The sequence below is a fragment of the Aspergillus niger genome (assembly GCF_000002855.4).
Source record: "Aspergillus niger supercontig An18".
Taxonomy (NCBI): Eukaryota; Fungi; Ascomycota; class Eurotiomycetes; order Eurotiales; family Aspergillaceae; genus Aspergillus; species Aspergillus niger.
This window is the reverse complement of record NT_166533.1, coordinates 861,608-879,707: the sequence shown is the minus strand read 5'-3', so window position 1 is coordinate 879,707 and position 18,100 is coordinate 861,608. Positions and strand designations below refer to the sequence as shown.

Below are 18,100 nucleotides of genomic sequence, written 5' to 3'. Positions count from 1 at the left end.
TTGAAAGTCCTTCGTGCAGAGGGAGCCAACCGATGGACTGCAAAGCAGCGGTGAAGTGGGAAACTGAAACCAACGATGGGGTCTTGTCACAACGAGGAAGCCCAAGGGCCCGCTTTGCGAGGGACAACCACCGTCAACAGGTAACTTGCAATGGAGAACCAACGATGAACGATTGGCAAGGAGCGGTCAATCATTGATGCCTTTGAAGAGGAAAGCAGAATGAAGGCAGGACAATTGGTTCATACAATGTCCAGGAAGGAGATAACAGGAGGCATAAGAATACAGGATACAGGATCGAAGATTATTATTATAAAACAGCCACCAGAAGGTGATCTAGAGAATGAGACGTATCATCCTGCAAACGAAGGAAATGAAACTGGACCTGATGTGGTACAAATACCCCGGTTGTGTTTGACCGTGGGTTTATCTCCGATCCATGGAGGAACCATCTTCATTGGAGGGCTTGGTACCTGGCGAGAAGACTCAAGGTACGAACGAGAGAACTATCATCAGAGCTAGCCTCGACTTCTTTTCACCTTCGTATCATTTTGCTGCTCGCAAACCCTGAAGCCTATGTGCGACTACGGCATCGAGTGAGAGGGAGATGCTGGGCCGTTCTCAGTCACATCTTCATCACGGTCACGGCTGGCGCTTGGCCAGAAATCCATCTTGCCTGTCCCATTGCTAGCGTCAAAGTTACGACGCAGAGGAGACTAAGCCATGGGTGTCTGCAGGACGAGTGTCTGTTTGGTCATCCACCTGGTGGTCCCCGGCAGATGAGCGAATTCGACTTGCGACCGTCATCAGTCTGATCTGCGGGGCCTCCCACGAGCAGTGACTTTTTGACTATCCATCTAGTAAATACTAGTCTACTTTGTAACTAGCTAAATAGCAGTAGTAGGTTAGTAGCTGAAAAAGATATGCTGTGCCTGGTGAGTACTACTATCTTCTTACTACTTACTACCATCTAACCAGTCAGTACTGTTTGGTTCTTAGGCTGATAATGACTAGCTAGTAGTATCTAGTCTACTGCGTACTACCTCCCATAAGTACCGGTGGTAGTACTTCGTAACAGAATCTGCTTCCCTCATTGCTCTGATTGAACCACAGAGACTTCCATCACCAACTAATCAGCGACGTTTGCTTCGATCGGAACACTTCTTGTGCACACCACGGGGGATGCTGACCAGTCAGGTCCAGTTGTCATCCACCAAAAAACAGCGAGGAAAGAAACCCCGCACCACCTCCACTTCCCTCACTTTCCTTTCCAAACGCCGACTGGCAAACTGCAACGGACTGGATCGACTTCCACACACCATCTTGGGTCTGCTTTGGCCCCTTATAGGCTGAGCCCTTTAATGCTCACAGCCTTTGCCCTTCACCGGGAGGGATTTACAGTCCAATCACATCGGCGGTCACCTGCGTATGCGCTCTTGCTAGCTGCATCCTATTTTGGGGTCGCCTCACCGGACACGATGCGCTGGGTTCGGTAGTCTGGAATTGGCTCAGCGAATTCGCTGCTCTCCCTCCTCTCCCCTCTTCCTCTTGGTTTTGCTCTACAGCGGCATCCTTACTACTTCAGACGGACTAGGCCGGTGGAGTGGACCAGCCCAAGGCAAAATATACTCATTCGTATACAGGGATGACACCTCTTTCTATGCGTGGGGTAAAAGAAAAATAAAATAAAATAAAAAAGGTACCTCGGCTGGCTGACAGACTCCAGGAACATGTTGGATTGTTGCTATGGTACCTGGAGGGGCGTCCGTGGTTACAGCCCATCATCATCCATCGATCCGGTCCGGGCGCGCGTGAATTAGTCCCGTGGATTGTTTCCGGAAGGTCCCGCCCTTCATTTATCTCCGTCCCTGGGCTTATTCAGAAACTACTATCTACTACTCCCGGTTCCTCACGGCTACCAAGGGAAGGGAAAAGAAAAAACATGGATGCTCGTCAGTGGCATGGTTTCCATACGGATTTCTTCTGTCACAAGGTGTATCCTGCGAGTTTCGCGGGGTAGGGCCCCGAATCGTGTAGATCTATCAATTTGATCGGCATCAAACGGCCAAAGTTAAAAACGGCTGATACAGAGCATGGCAACATGGCAGGCTTGCTCACCCTGGAATGGGATCGTAGTGGTTGCTCGGTTTGTCTTGCACCACGCAATGGCCTGTCAGCCTATCTCGCCTGTCCCACCCCCAGGTTATCCGTGCCCATGACACGCCGCACCGAACGTTCCTCGCCGAGCTGATTGTTCTCGAAGGAGTAATTGGACCCTGGGCAAAGTCATCTGCACCCGATGTCTGCTGCACGGCTCAGCCAACAATTCGCGCCCGCTGTCCATGCAATGATTGTCCCGGCATTAGTTTGCATGGCGATGCTTCACTTTCGCGATCCCGCGCATCCAATGAGGGGCTCTCAATAGCCTTGGTTCAAGGGGCGGTGGTGCACCAGCTCTTCGTCAAGGCTCGCAAGTGCAGAACTGATGCAAAACGTTAACAGGAGCTTAATGGAGCTGTGCTCAGTTTCGAAAGCTTTGCCCGGGCTCTGGGCCCATCGTCGGCTCGGGCGCGCTATCATATGAAGCGCCCATTGTTTTGCCTGCCAGGCCGAGCGAGTCGGTTGATGCGGCCCCGACAATTACCCATCGACTCAGCCGATATGGTGTGTACTACTACAGCATTCGTATGACACGTTCCGATGAACGCTGAAATCCCGGCGTGTTCCTTGTGGAGGTGACAGGCAATAAGCAGGGGACTTCCTGTGAGGCCCATGCCTGTGAGACTGGCTGACCACATTGTCCTACGGTACGTACCTTGCTGGCTCACATCATCCGCCAATGCAGGCCTTCATGTGGGGTGTGGAGGTCCCAAGTGCCTCGTGGTAGAGGTTACCTACGCGTCCAATGTTAGGGTTGCAGTAAGCATTGCGAAACAGCCCCCCCTCATCAGCCAGCTGCACCCGGGGGGTTAAACCACGGCGCTCACCACCAATGGTGTTGGCGAATATCAACTCCAACTGCATCTTATCAATCCAGTTTGGCGGCTACCTAGCCTTCTTGAGCATCGCTCGTTACCCACCGGCCCCATCGCAAATCGGTGGCTACGGCTGAATGGAGGGACATCAAGGCCTCTTTAGCGCGCTAACCTCAAGTTCTGTGGCGTTGCTCGGTTTCATCCCACGCCCTGATCCCGGCAGTGTCGTTACGGGCGGGCTGCCTACGTACGCATCTCTTAACATTTTCAGCTTATGCCTTCATAGCTGACTCCTAATTTTAAAAGCCATTTCATGCCTGGCTCAGCTAAATGCTATATTGGAAAGCAGAGGGAGTGGTAATATGGTGGTCTAATTCACAGCATCAGCTCGACTAGTCGTCTGCCGCCTTGCGACACTGTCAGGTGCCCCAGATGGTGGCTCGGTGCTCATGCTGTGCAATCGTAGAATGTCTCAGCGACTGAAATCCGTCTAGCAAACGATGCGTGAATCTGTCTCGACCAGGAAAAAAATTAAATAAATAAATAAAAAACAGTCTCGAGTTCTTGTGGCGCAGTTGAGACAGCCTCAGGGCAATCAAGTGCAAAAAGAAATCTCCCCGACTGGGAGTCGAACCCAGGTCTCCCGCGCTTGTTCCTGTGAAGGATTGACAAGCGGAAATCATGACCGTTAGACCATCGAGGATTTTCAGTTGTAATGCAGCTTACTATTTTGCTTCAAGACTTAACGTATACGTTAATCGGAGACCACCCAATCCAATTGACATCATAGCTTGTAGCGGAGCAGATCGGTTCTTCCCAGATTGCTGAACTATCCAAGACCCACTGTGGGTAAGAAGCTACGAGAGTACTAACAATACAGATATAACTCGACGATCTGATTCTCCACGTACCTGCCACAGTACATGGCACTTTCCTGGACGGTCCGGATGTTCTTCATACAAGCAGGAATAGAGGGAGGTGTGCTCACAGGGTCCGCTCACACTTGGCAGTCAGGAGCCAAAGTAGGGGTTGGCAGGACTCGATTCTCCCTTTCAACCCCGCCACACTTCATCACTGTCATTCATAGGACAGCATCAAGTGCCTCCATCCCCCGGCCTATTTTAGACGATTTCTACTCCTGGGCTCTGACTGGTGGTTTCCCAAAGGAATGGTCGTAGATATCTCCCTCCGGCTCCAGTCACGGACCTAGAGTGCAGTTCATTTCATACTACCATACCCGTCTCAGGCTGACTTGGTGATCCTGTTCCAATCTACTATAATGAGCAAAGGATGTCATTCATCCACATCATGTTTCAGATGATCTTGCATGTCAATTCAGCACTTCCAGGCTGGCACCCCCGATTTCATTTGCTGCTTATGAGTTTCACGTAAGCTTCCAGTGATCATCATGCTGTTTACATCCCCCCGGTCACCACGCTGCCCCTGCTTTCCCGATCTACTACTTGTTCAACCCGGGTTTCTGGCTCATCAAATGACGGCCCGACACAAGACAAAGAGCAAGGGAGCTAGGGAGCATCACCACCACACCACCGCCTTGCTGCTCTTGAGTCACAGCGTAAGTTATTCCTGCTCCTTTACAATGACCGACAATCAGTCCCAACCAGGCCGGTGTATATACTCAAAACAGTATGGAGCGAAGTGCGCTACATGGCTGAAGTGTCCCCCAAATCCAAGGCAACCAGTGATGCATCCCACCCGAAACGGTCGGCCATACGTCAAACCGCAGGTCAAAGCTCAAGCTGCCTGCTGCACGACAAGAGATATTCCACCTTGCACAGCCAATCGTCGGAGTCAATGCTAGCCTGGCCATTCAGGACAGACGATACGAGCTACACTCTCTAGCCGTGGGGTTCAGTTCCCCCATTTTCCTCTTCCCAGACTGGTAGTTCTAGATCGACCACAATAGGGGCATGGAACCGTTTCCCACCCCGATGCGGCCAACTGGTCGCCACGATCGCCGCATTGACAATACATGTTTCGCGTCGCCTTAAACAAGGCCCATCTTCATTCCCAGTGTGTCTTTCGTATAAGCACAAAGGCACGGAGGATGACGTTGATTGATCGGCTTCAGAGCCTTGGAATCCATCAGATGGCCACCCAGAAGACGGTAACAGCAGAGCATGTTGTGATGATTGGAACAGTTGACTGACTGGCGCTCGAAGGTTATTGCCGGCAAACTGATTGTTGTCTAGTGTGGGTGCCTTTTTGCCCGTGAGATCGACAAGGCTCTGCTTTTTACTGCCCGGGGGAGGCAGAATAACCGGATCCTTATGTCCTTGTACATCCACGGTTTGTGATGGCGATGCCTGCGAAGTATACCATCGCACCCTCTCCGAGCCTCTCGACTCGTGTACATGGCCACATATTGCTAGCGACGGTCGAACTTTGCTTAACGCACCCCGCAGGGCTGTGCATCCGACTGAGATGCCTTCAACTCGGCTATCGCAGTGGGAGTTAGGCGGAGTATGGGTCACGGTGATATCCGTATCCAGTGGAATGCTGTTCCAAAGCGCACCAGCATTTGAAGACTCGTATCCGTACGCCCAAGTTCCAGATGACTGGGAGTATGGAGAGCCAAAGACTTTGAAGATGGTCTTCGGGCCGTTAGGCCGGGTCAGCCGGATTAGTGCTGACTGGTGCCTGAGATAGACTATCGACGGTGACGCTTGGGTTACAATTTCCAGACACTTCTGGGTATCTTCTAGATGTTGGCCGTGAAAGCTAGAGCCGTGTTCAGCGTAGAAACCCGGGTCTAGTGTGATATCATGGTTTCCTGATGATTACCAGTACTCAGCACGTATCCTTTGGCCTTTTGACTTCTTTTTGTCCTTCAGCCCTACGAGTGGCCCCTCTCGGACAACAAAGGCCGTATTTGGAGGCCCAATATACGGCAGTCTTGATGGGAAGAAGACGAACCGCAGATGATGATTTTGACTTCGAAGTCAGCTGTAGCAATCCAGCTCATTGTCTTACGCAGTTCAGCAGCGCTCCCGTGGTTGGTGAGGTCACCGGCATGGATTAAGACATCACCAGCGGGAAGCTTGAAGCCGGCCTCCGACGGCGTGTAGGCGTGTGTATCAGAGACACAGACAAAACGTGTCTTTCGACGCAACTTCATGATATTTTCCTTTATCGAACGCCCTCCTCGTGTTGAGCTGTCAGCACAGCCCGATGGCGTTACTATTTCGGTGAAGGCTTAGAGAAAGCGTTTTTGTGTTACCTAAAGCGGAGCGGACTATAGCTGCTGTGACAACAGGCGTAGTTTCAAATGATGCGGTCACTCTAAAGTCTGGTCGTCCAACATCAGCTGTCGTCCATATACGTATGTCAGCCCTAGGCAGAGAATTTACTAGAAGGCTTTAGCACTGCACCCCAAGAATTGTACCACCTGACGAATGGACAAGTCTTGTCATGATTTTGATTATTCGAATTAACATTAAGCAACAGTATGGACACTAACTACTATGCAATACTAAGTATGCAACAGGTGCGTCCACGTGCCATCCATCAGGCCATGCTGAGTCAGCGGTCTGGCCAATGAACTCCGAAAGTCTCCGCCTGTCCCGTCGGAGGCGTCCGGCATCAGCCACCAATGATCGGGCGCCAATCTCTCCCCCGAACAAGCCGAGTGGAACCGCCTCTCACCATTACATGATGGAAGGAATCACGCTTCAGCGACCTCACGATACAACCTTCCGCTGTTCCCCCTCCCTACTCACCATACTCTGCTCTGCCGCCGGTATCCTAGCTGCATTCTTCACCATCAGTATCATCGCTGGTTGTGGCTGACGGGACACCTTCAGCCACTCTGCTTCATGATGCCTCGCTGGAAGCGCAGTAAACCACGCCCCGAGAAGGATGCAGCGACCAGCGGCGGCAATTCCGGTGTATCTTCCGACTCCCCTGCAGCCCATTCTACTGCTGTGGCCTCCCTTCGCGCTGTTAGTGGCTGCTCTCCCGATGCCATAAGAACGACAGCAGTAACCCAAGACCAGGCACCATCCGACCCGGAAGCGATTCGAAAGCTAGCCAAGCAACACGCCGAGTTCGGACCCCTGGGCGATCCGTCGCATCTCTACACCAGCGAGCATCCTGGCGGAGAGATCCCTGATCCGGTCATTGATGAGCCTCCGTACTTCTTCGTTCTGACCACCTACGTCAGCTTCCTCGTGCTAATCTTCCTCGGCCACTTCCATGATTTCGTGGATAAGTGGTTTCGCTCCCATACGTACCGCCACTTGAAACCTCAGAATGGCTATGCGTCATTGTACAGCGATTTCGAGAGTTTCTATACGCGACGCTTGAAGCAACGGATCAATGACATGCTTCGAGAGGCCGATCATTGGTGTTCCGGGCCGGCATGTTACGCTGTTGGACCGGACGACTGAAGACAACCTCCACTTTAGACTTACGGGCACGACGACGGATACGCTCAATCTGAGTTCGTATAACTATCTGGGTTTTGCTCAATCGGAAGGCCCATGCACCGACTATGCCGAGGAGGTACTCCGGCGGGATGGCATTTGCATTGCATCGACCCCCGAAGGGGGGATTACAAAGCTGCATGCCGAGGTGGAAGATCAAATTGCTCGCTTTGTGGGGAAGGAAGCCGCAGTTGTGTTCTCCATGGGCTTTGTGACGAATGCGACTATCTTCCCTTCCATCATGGAAAAGGGATGTCTGATCCTGTCCGATGAACTCAACCATGCATCTATCCGATTTGGCGCTCGTCTGTCTGGCGCGGCCATCCAGGTCTTCGCGCACAACAACATGGCTGACCTGGAAAAGCGTCTCAGGGAGGCAATCTCTCAAGGTCAGCCCCGCACGCATAGGCCATGGAAGAAAATTCTTGTTACCGTGGAGGGTCTGTTCTCCATGGAAGGTACCATGTGCAATCTTCCTCGGATACTGGAATTGAAGAAGAAATACAAGTTCCACCTGTTTGTGGACGAGGCACACTCCATTGGAGCCGTTGGACGTACGGACGCCGGAGTCTGTGACTACTTCAAAGTAGATCCGGCAGAGGTCGACATCCTGATGGGAACATTCACCAAGTCCTTCGGAGCCAACGGTGGCTATATCGCGGCCGACAAAGCCATCATTGACAAGATTCGCTGCACAAACGCTGGTCAAATATTTGGAGAAGCACCGTCGCTTCCTGTTCTTGCTCAGATCTACTCCTCGCTGCGACTCATTGCTGATGAGGATCCTCTTCACCCGGGCGAGGGACGGGAGCGGATGCAGCGCCTCGCCTTCAACTCGCGCTACCTTCGGCTCGGATTGAAGAGACTGGGTTTCATCGTCTACGGACACGATGACTCTCCAATTGTGCCATTGATGCTGTACAATCCGGCCAAAATGCCTGCCTTCTCGCGAGAAATGCTGCGTCGCAAAATCTCCGTGGTTGTTGTGACCTATCCTGCCACGCCCCTGGAGCTGTCTCGGGCGCGACTCTGCATCTCAGCCGCCCACACCAAAGACGACCTGGATCGCATCCTGCAGGCGTGCGATGAAATCGGCGATGCGTTGGAGCTGAAATTCTCTTCGGGCATTGCAGGTGGCTTGAGGGAACCATTGTCTGCGCACGATAGCTCCAAGGGACCCAGGACGATTGAGCCTCCCCGTTGGCCTCTCGAAGAGGTCATTGCCAGGGGCACGCACGACGCAAATCAACCGTTATACTAAGCGGATGTCACCGCTTAATGTGACTAGAAATAAGATATTCTAACGCCGCATGATATTCAAGAATATACACGCCAAGAACATATAGCTAATGCCCTCTTTTTTTTTTTTGGATTTGTTTGGGCGCTACGGGTTGTTTGAATTCTTTCGCTGAACAGAAAAAAGCCGGCATGTGAAGACGCCAGAGCGTACTTGATAATATTAATATTAATGTATACAATAATGTTTCCTTTCTAGACAATATACAGACCCTCGCTGGACCCGGAGATCTTGCTCGGATGGCGTTTACATTCTTGGATATTAAGAAAAATTCTCTGCTAATCAGACATCAATGGCTGGTCGAGTTGCAATAAAAGGTTCGTTTGCTATTCTTGAATATGTATGTATGCGACCGTGGAAAAGTCATATTTTGAAATTTGAGTACTAATAGTAGGGAGTGCCTGGACTGTCTGGGGGAAGACTGGGTCTCTATCTAGTGTCGCGATACAGTATTTGCGGGGTGGACTTAGCATGGTGTCGATGGAACATGACGGCACCAATTACCACAATGAAATATACCATCCCTAGGGGTAAGTACACCACTGCCGATGTAAGTAGTTGTAATACCGAGCCAACCTATCCGAACTCCATCGCAAAACCCAAATCCACATGGACTTCAGGACAGGCATCATAATACTAATAAAATCATCAGGGAAATCGTAGGGCCCCTTGACGATCCGGAACGGTTCACGTGACCTACAAGCCACGGGCGTTAGGGCTGTGGCCCTCGAACGGGGCTCTTCCCGCACAAAGAGGAAGTAGCGCCGCTCGCTTAGCGACGACCAGCGAACTCATCCGACATCGTTGTGTGCGTTGAACCTGCCCACCAACGACAACAACCGCCGACAACATACATCCCAAGGGAGTATCCTAGAGCAGCGCTCTTCCTTTCGCTGGATATATCCTTTTTGAACCGGTGACAGAGAGCAGGATGTCCGCCATCGAGCCAGTCGTGCGTACCGCCCCATCCCGAAACTATCATCCACATACAATCTCCTTGAAATTGAATACACATGTGTCAAATGAGGGCGTTCAGGGTCCTGGAGTCGGAAATTCATATACAGAAGTACATTTGTCGCTGACTTGAATTCTTGGGTTTTCGCAGGTCGTCATTGACGGCAAGGGACACCTCTTGGGTCGCCTGGCCAGCACTGTTGCTAAGCAGCTGCTCAACGGTCAGAAGATTGTCGTCGTGAGATGTGAAGCCCTCAACATCTCCGGCGAGTTCTTCCGTGCGAAGCGTATGTTCTATCCGACCCGGTTTCTTTCGATTTCATTCTGCAATATGGATTTTCTTTGGGATGAATGGGAGTGCGACGGTTTTCGACATATGGAGGAGGACATCGGCAATTGATTGGAATATCTCTGGAGGAACAAGCAACACATCTGTGCTGGTGGACAACGGGCTGACCTGGATTTCGCGATATAGTCAAGTACCACGCCTACCTTCGCAAGATGACTCGTTTCAACCCCACCCGCGGAGGTGAGACTACCCGATGACTTTCCCCCTCTGATGGGGAAAGACGACACTTATATCTTTTGCGGGACTCCGTGCTGAATCGCTACAGGTCCCTTCCACTTCCGTGCCCCCTCCCGCATCTTCTACAAGGCTGTCCGCGGCATGATCCCCCACAAGACCGCCCGTGGTGCCGCCGCTATGGAGCGCCTGAAGGTTTTCGAGGGTGTTCCTCCCCCCTACGACAAGAAGAAGCGCGTTGTCGTTCCCCAGGCTCTGCGTGTTCTCCGCCTGCGCCCCGGCCGCAAGTACTGCACCGTTGGTCGTCTCAGCCACGAGGTTGGCTGGAAGTACCAGGACGTTGTTGCCAGGTACGTTTATGCTGAAGTGGAGAGGATAAAATGGGAGATGTTGGAATATTGGGTGCAGAAGGCTAACGGATTCGTTTTTTCTACTCTTACAGACTTGAGGAGCGCAGAAAGGTTAAGAGCAGTGCATACTACGAGCGCAAGAAGGCCGCTCGCCGCCAACTCGTCCACGCCCAGAAGTCGGCGGGTGTTAACGAGCAGACCAAGAGCCAGCTCGCTCAGTACGGATACTAGATACCTAGTTGCGCGGCTGGTTGCTTGTGTTTGTGATGGGATGGGATGGGATCGCGAAACGGTTCTCTGCGAAGAAAATGGACAGCAAGCCGATCGACCTTTCTCTCACTGTCCCTACCTTTTCATGAAATACCACAATTCTTACGTTGTGACGCACATGGAGGCTGGAGAGATCGATTCTTTCTAAAAAAAAAATACAGGAGTCACTTGGGATGAAAGGTTGTTCAAAATAGCTGACCCGTTATTTCGCGCCGTGGCGGTTTAATCCAAGAATTTCTTTTCAAGAGTTCAAATGACTTTGCTGTGACGAATCCGATGCACCATTTACCACCGCTATTACTACTACTACTGGCCCCTTGCAATTTTGTGTATTTCTAGGCCCCCGGACACGGAGAGAGAGACAGAGTACTGCCTATCTTGTACTTGATTTGCGATATGCGACTACCCAGGATGCCGGACGAGGCTCCATGTTGATCACCTATGCCGTGCCCACGCGATGCTGCCCTATCTTATTCCTGTGTAAAATGTTACCCTGAGCGCCACCGATTGCCAGCCCCGATGATGTATAGTCGGTCACTACCTGCGTAGAGGGAGCCGTATCAGTAAACCAGGTAGGGACTCAACTTGCCCATCCGAGTTCCATATCCACTCCTACGATAACCGCTATTGATAGTAGATAGTAGAGATCGGTTAATCATGGCACCGCCTGGGCAGCGGATAAAATCATTTGGGATCCACCTCTTCTTCAGAATAGTGGTTCCGACTTAGCTAATATCGTAAGGCATAGGAAGTGACTATCTGTCTCAATCCCATCTAGTTATCCCATACCTACTCCATGGATAGATTAAATAATCCTCATCGACCATTCCGCACTAACGTAGCTGCAGAATTCCAAACACCGGTGTCAATCAATTGATCATTAGAGGCTGTTAGCGTTAGCCGTGATATGGCAGGCTAGTAGTTGGCTGACTTTGTTCAGAGATTTTCTTCAGTATGCCTGTGTGAATCATAATCCCTGTATGTATTCCGCTTATTGTACAATTATTCTTCGTTCTCAGTATACATCAATTGCAAAGATTGTTTCAAAAAGCACGGGCACGCGATGAGTGTGACCATAGATTGAATTTGGTCCGGAGATTGCTACTAAGTGGGTACAGGCACTACAGACAGCACGGTGGATGTGGAAACGGACCCGAATCCGGTGAGTTAGTTAGTCTATTTTATGATCGGTCTGGTTATGGTCTAGTAAAGTATCAATGGTATGATTCTGGCTATTGTTGGTATTGAGTAAGTAGATCAATTGATTGATTCTGAAAATAAGAGGATGAATTCTCTGCAGGATGTTCAATTCGCATATTTATTACTCAAGGGGTGTTGAACAGACATACTTTAGGTATAGTAGATGGAACACCCGCCACTAGTCCAGCCCAGCCCAGCCCAAGAATTGGTCCCCGTCCGCTTTCTTCTCCGTCTCCGCTTACCGACGGTGATCGCTCCCCCGCATCTTGTTCCTCTCTGTGTGTGCCTCTCTCCATCAGTTATTATTATGTATTACTACCTATTAGTCTACTTACCCTCGGTTCGGAGGTGTAGCTCGCTTCCTCACTAAATCAGAAGGGTCCCCTCCCTTTTCTTCCTCCTTCTCTTCTCCTCACCACATCCCTCTTCTTCCCTGTCTCGTCACACACACTCAATTATCCCCTCTTTCTCTCTATTGGCTAGTCAGTCATTCTACCAATCCTCCAGCCATTCCTTAGAAATACTCAGTGATCTAGCACCCCCTTTGAATCAATCATGTCCTCCGCAAAAGATAGATTATCCGGCCTCTTAGGCCATCTTATCCCTTCCTCTTCCTCTTCCGCATCATCTACATCCAATACCCAAGGACCCTCTACAGCGCTGCGGGAGAACAACAATAACAAAGTCAACTTCCACACACTTTCACCAGCCTATTTCCTGCAGCGATCAGCGGCGATTGAACCAGACGTGAGTTCTTCTCTTTTATATTGTCTGTCTACTGAATGAGTGCATTGTGGCTAAATGATGCTTCTTTCGGTTTCGGTAGGCGGAAGCTATTTACCACATTACATCCGATGGTCAGGAACTACGACGAACCTATCTCGAGTTCGCGGACAGGGCAAGAGGGTTAGCGTATTTTTTGAAGAAACGCGGGTTCAAGAGAGTCGGCATTCTGTGTCCCAATACGCCGGCTTTCTTAGAGTCAATTTTTGGGATTGGGGCTGCGGGGGCGGTAAACATCGGTGAGTCGATTATTGCTTTCTTATTTTGTGTTTCGAGTGTATTTTGTTTTTTTCGTTACATAGGGGTTCTAATATCTGCTAGCTGTGAACTACCGACTTAAAGAAGATGACATCGCGTATATATTCACGCACTCGGAGGCGGAGGTGATCATTGTGGATAAGGAATTCCTGCCCTTGCTGCGTGTGTACAGGGAGGCGAAGCCGGAGACTCCCATTATTGTTGATACGGATACCGATACCGCGGAGGGTCAGCTGTCGGGTCCCTTTGATGAGGCGGTTCTGGAAGGTCTGAAGTACGATATTGCTACTGGGGATAAGGGCTGGGAGGGGCTGGAAAGTCAGGCTGGTTCGGAGGATGATGTTATTGCTTTGGCATATACGAGCGGGACGACGTCGCGGCCGAAGGGCGTTGAGTACACGAATCGGGGTGCCTATTTGGCGGCCCTGGGGAATGTGGTCGAGTCTGGGTTGAATGTGTTTAATGGCCGTTGCCGGTATTTGTGGATCTTGCCGATGTTTCATGCTGTTGGTGGGTGCTGTCGAGCTCAATTGCATGCCTGGATGATTACTGACTTGGTTCCCTAGGCTGGACGTTTCCATGGGCTGTTACTGCTGCGCGTGGTACGCATTATTGCCTGCGCAAGGTGGACTATGGGCAAATTTGGAAGTTATTCAAGACTGAGGGCATCACCCACTTTAATGCGGCCCCTACTGTGAACACGCTTCTTTGCAATCACCCGGATGCTGAGCGCCTTTCTACACCAGTTATCGTCCAGGTGGCGGGTAGTCCGCCTACGCCTCATCTGTTTGAGCAGATGACCAGTCTGAATTTGCGCCCCGTGCATGTCTACGGTATGACGGAGACGTATGGTCCTACTACGAGGTGCTATATGCTGCCCGCATGGGACCAATTACCGCGCGATGAGAAGTTCCGGAGGATGGCCAGACAAGGTCATGGTTTCCTAACCAGTCTGCCAACGCGTGTCATCAAGACGGACGTGCCTGAGGGTACCATTATCGACGTCAAGCGAGACGGCAAAGAAATCGGCGAGATTGCATTTGTTGGAAATATCTGTGCTCAGGGGTATTACAAAGATGCCGAGGCGACGCGGAAGCTCTTTGCTGGTGGCGTTCTTCATTCCGGCGACCTGGCTGTCTGGCATCCCGATGGAGCGATCCAGATCCTGGACCGAGCCAAAGATATTATCATCAGCGGTATGGAGACCCCTTAACTATTGTCGCAGCCTTTGTAAAGTCCGGGCGGTGCATGCTAACGTCGTACAGGAGGCGAAAACATATCGTCTGTCGCACTGGAATCCATGCTGGTGACTCACCCGGACATTTTGGAGGTGGGTGTGGTGGCGGTGCCTGACACACATTGGGGAGAGCGACCCAAGGCGTTTGTAACCACGAAGCAAGGCCGGCACCTGGAGGGGAAGGAGGTGATTGACTGGGCCCGGAACCAAAGTCAAATCAGCAAGTTCATGCTTCCGCGGGAGGTGGAGGTGGTGGCGGAACTGCCCAAGACAAGTACGGGGAAAATCAGGAAGAATGTTCTCCGGGACTGGGCGAAAGGGACACCGCGATGAACCTGAGAGGGTTGGGTGTACCAGGAGGGGTGGGGGGCAGCACTGTGGTGTGATATAGAATAGAGTGTGCGTGGGTGGTTATTTATAGGGCTACATGTAAGTGACGTTGTTATAGACCGGGAGGGGGCTCGTGTCACGGTCCATGTACTTACTCTTCATTCAATGTTCTTGGATAGCATAGACAAATGGATTGTTTTTGATTCGGACTTGTTTTATTTTGGGACTGAACTTCGGACTTTAACGGCTCTGGAGAAAGTACCTTTTCGAACGAGGCTAACAGGTGCTTTTGGAGCGACTTGAAGATGAAGCGGAGCGCACGGACATCCCCGGGGTCTCGGTGATGCCCTGAAGAGAGTTAGACAACAGTCGCATTGTTTGGGCGACCGACAACAATGGAACCGGGTATGCAAGTAATGCTCGATGAATGGGTTAGGCTACTCAAAATGGGTAGTTGATACAGACAATCACATAACAAAGCACATGAATGCGTCGATGGTACTTTGTAGCAGTTGCGCTGTCCTCGGGCGCATCATAGGCAGACATACTTACTATGCTCCCTCTCTCTTCACCATCCAGCCAGCATCCAGGCCTCGAATCAAGCAACCCAGTCCATTGTCTGTGCACGGGGCAGGGCGTCAAAGGGAATGCCTTAATTAAATCATCCATTCAGCAACTGGATCTCGCCATTTATTTATTTTTATTTTAATTCATCTTCCAGCCACCGGGGGAAGTTCAAGATCGGGCAGTGCTGGTTGCTGCTGGGCTTACCTCACCAGGCACACGGTGGGCTGCCGACCGGGCAAGAAGTTCCCCCTCTCTTCCTCTCACTCTTCTTTCACTTTCACATCGTCACACCCGCCCATGCGATAGTTACCCGCCCTGCTTTCGCTGCATCCCTCCCTCCCTCCCTCTCTCTCTCCCCTCTTCCTCCTCTGGCTGAACACTCCAACTACCCTCACAAGCCTCTCTCTTTACCCTTAACATTTCACTTTTCCTACCGATTCTCTACAAATATCCCCCCCCCCCCCCCCCAGCTTGCCTCTTCACGACTGGCGCCTTCTCTTGCTCCCCTCGCATGCCCTTCCGACGCCGGGACTCCTCCACACCCCTCCTCTCCTCTCCCTTCCTTGCCTTCCGCTCGCCTCCTCTCCCAGCTGCAACTGCTGCAGGCACGCCCGACGCGCGTTCTCCTTTATAAGCGCCTTTAATCCGCTGTCCGCTCAAGTGGAACTCGTTTCTCCTCCGCTGACTTGGGTCTTATTGGACATCGACCCTTTTCCTCATCCCTCACGACCGGCTTCGATCTCAGGAACCACCGCTCGTACACTGCAGACCACCCTTCCCTCCCCGGTTGGATCCACTCGCATCGGACCCAACGCGCATCTCGATAGCTCGCTCGCTCGCTCTCTCTGTGTGTGTGTGACGACAGTCGATGAGACACATTCCATGCCGATCAGCCTTCCATATCCACGGTGAGCGAAACCAGGACGCAACTGAGCACGACCAGGGCTCCGTTCCCGCACACTTGATCCCCATCCCGACGGCGGTCCCGATGCCCCGCCAAAGGCAACCCGCTCGGTTCTCGAGCGAAGCTCCCTCCGAATCTTCGACCTCGTCGACGTCCCCGGATCGCACCGCGGACGAAGATACCGACTTCTTCACAGCCCAGGCAAATGACTCGCAATCGTCGGTCGGCGTCGCGACCCGTGACGCCCATCCCCACCATGACACCGACTTGGACCTGCCGCCGATCGGGCGTCTACCCCCGGAGATTCTCATCGCCATCTTCGCGAAATTGTCCTCGCCCTCCGACATGTTGAGCTGCATGCGCGTATGCAGGGGATGGGCGGCGAACTGCGTGGGCATCCTCTGGCACCGGCCCTCGTGCAACAACTGGGACAACATGAAGAGCATTACGGCCTCGGTGGGCAAATCAGACAGCTTCTTTCCGTACTCGCAGCTGATCCGGAGACTCAACCTCTCTGCGTTGACGGACGACGTCAGCGATGGCACTGTCGTGCCCTTTGCCCAGTGCAACCGCATCGAGCGTCTCACGTTGACCAACTGCTCGAAACTCACGGATAAGGGTGTATCGGACTTGGTGGAAGGCAATCGGCATCTGCAGGCTTTGGATGTCTCTGATCTGCGGCATCTTACGGATCATACCTTGTACACGATAGCTCGGAACTGTGCGCGGCTACAGGGCCTCAATATTACGGGATGCGTCAATGTAACGGACGACTCGTTAATTACGGTGTCTCGGAATTGTCGACAAATTAAAAGGGTAGGCGCTTGTGCCGGTGCATCTGTACCATGTATTTGGGAGACTCGACTAACCCATCGCAGTTGAAATTGAATGGAGTAACGCAGGTCACCGACAAGGCCATCATGTCGTTCGCCCAGAGTTGCCCGGCCATCCTGGAGATTGACCTGCATGACTGTAAGCTCGTCACCAACCCGTCGGTGACCTCGCTCATGACGACGCTCCAAAACCTGCGCGAGCTGCGACTAGCCCATTGTACAGAAATTGACGACACGGCTTTCCTCGAGCTGCCCCGGCAGCTGTCGATGGACAGTCTTCGCATCCTCGACCTGACGTCATGCGAGAGCGTCCGGGACGATGCCGTTGAGCGCATCGTGGCTGCAGCCCCGCGTCTACGGAATTTGGTGCTGGCCAAGTGTCGGTTCATCACCGATCGTGCGGTCTGGGCCATTTGCCGCCTCGGCAAGAATCTACATTATGTCCACCTGGGCCACTGCTCCAACATCACCGATGCCGCGGTGATCCAGCTGGTCAAATCCTGCAACCGCATCCGGTATATCGATCTGGCCTGCTGCATTCGTTTGACGGACACGAGCGTGCAGCAGCTGGCCACGTTGCCCAAGCTGCGGCGAATTGGCTTGGTCAAGTGCCAGAATATCACGGACAATAGCATTCGCGCCTTGGCAGGATCCAAGGCGGCCCACCATTCGGGGGGAGTCAGTAGCTTGGAGCGGGTGCATCTGAGTTACTGCGTTCGCCTGACGATTGAGGTACGTTTTGGAGGGATAATCTACGTGGCAATCCATAGTATGCTGACTAGCGCACAGGGAATCCATGCTTTATTGAATAGTTGTCCGCGACTGACACATCTGAGTCTGACGGGCGTCCAGGCCTTCCTGCGGGAAGAGCTGACGGTCTTCTGCCGCGAGGCACCTTCCGAGTTCACGCATCAACAACGGGAGGTGTTCTGCGTGTTCAGCGGCGAGGGCGTCAACCGTCTGCGCGATTTCCTGAACCGCATCATTCCGCCTCCTCCGCCGACGCGGGACATGACCGAAGCCACGATGTATGACGATGATGAAGAGCTAGAGGACGAGGAAAACCAGGTGACGGGCTTGATGCATGCGACCGCCGCGACGGCCATTCACGACGACGACTACATTGACATTGGACATACCCATGGTTGATACCCCCGCCTTCTTACAGCGAGTCTAT

At 52.1% G+C, this 18,100-nt stretch overlaps 7 protein-coding genes and 1 non-coding gene across 8 annotated transcripts; 6 read left to right on the top strand and 2 right to left on the bottom strand.

Annotated features, from left to right (window-relative positions):
* Positions 1–219: 219 nt before the first annotated feature.
* On the top strand, positions 220–1,049 carry An18g03860 (hypothetical protein; the record flags this gene model as incomplete). Its single annotated transcript, XM_059745743.1, has 3 exons — positions 220–488; positions 902–932; positions 1,026–1,049. 3 exons carry the CDS (start codon positions 220–222, stop codon positions 1,047–1,049), a joined length of 324 nt encoding a protein of 107 aa, XP_059606582.1.
* A 694-nt stretch (positions 1,050–1,743) lies between these two features.
* Positions 1,744–3,109, top strand: An18g03850 (hypothetical protein; the record flags this gene model as incomplete). The annotated part of the gene is made up of 7 exons (XM_059745742.1): positions 1,744–1,796; positions 1,840–2,013; positions 2,090–2,199; positions 2,261–2,491; positions 2,606–2,661; positions 2,740–2,916; positions 3,035–3,109. 7 exons carry the CDS (start codon positions 1,744–1,746, stop codon positions 3,107–3,109), a joined length of 876 nt encoding a protein of 291 aa, XP_059606581.1.
* A 476-nt stretch (positions 3,110–3,585) lies between these two features.
* Positions 3,586–3,675, bottom strand: tRNA-Asp (GTC). The gene has a single exon. It is a non-coding gene; the product is annotated as a tRNA-Asp (tRNA).
* Positions 3,676–4,831: 1,156 nt separating this feature from the next.
* Positions 4,832–6,111, bottom strand: An18g03830 (uncharacterized protein; the record flags this gene model as incomplete). The annotated part of the gene is made up of 2 exons (XM_001398805.1): positions 4,832–5,766; positions 5,910–6,111. The coding sequence occupies 2 exons, from the start codon at positions 6,109–6,111 to the stop codon at positions 4,832–4,834; spliced, it is 1,137 nt and encodes a 378-aa protein (XP_001398842.1).
* A 700-nt stretch (positions 6,112–6,811) lies between these two features.
* An18g03820 (uncharacterized protein) lies at positions 6,812–8,678 on the top strand (the record flags this gene model as incomplete). The annotated part of the gene is given in 1 exon segment (XM_059745741.1): positions 6,812–8,678. A coding segment is annotated over 1 exon segment (1,867 nt), but the record flags the coding sequence as incomplete, so codon positions are not given.
* A 967-nt stretch (positions 8,679–9,645) lies between these two features.
* An18g03810 (60S ribosomal protein uL13) lies at positions 9,646–10,772 on the top strand (the record flags this gene model as incomplete). The annotated part of the gene is made up of 5 exons (XM_001398803.3): positions 9,646–9,666; positions 9,820–9,955; positions 10,144–10,197; positions 10,283–10,541; positions 10,634–10,772. 5 exons carry the CDS (start codon positions 9,646–9,648, stop codon positions 10,770–10,772), a joined length of 609 nt encoding a protein of 202 aa, XP_001398840.1.
* Positions 10,773–12,566: 1,794 nt separating this feature from the next.
* Positions 12,567–14,622, top strand: An18g03800 (uncharacterized protein; the record flags this gene model as incomplete). Its single annotated transcript, XM_001398802.1, has 5 exons — positions 12,567–12,758; positions 12,838–13,033; positions 13,116–13,562; positions 13,619–14,248; positions 14,318–14,622. The coding sequence occupies 5 exons, from the start codon at positions 12,567–12,569 to the stop codon at positions 14,620–14,622; spliced, it is 1,770 nt and encodes a 589-aa protein (XP_001398839.1).
* Positions 14,623–16,174: 1,552 nt separating this feature from the next.
* On the top strand, positions 16,175–18,072 carry An18g03790 (uncharacterized protein; the record flags this gene model as incomplete). The annotated part of the gene is made up of 3 exons (XM_059745739.1): positions 16,175–16,906; positions 16,969–17,655; positions 17,713–18,072. The coding sequence occupies 3 exons, from the start codon at positions 16,175–16,177 to the stop codon at positions 18,070–18,072; spliced, it is 1,779 nt and encodes a 592-aa protein (XP_059606579.1).
* Positions 18,073–18,100: the final 28 nt, after the last annotated feature.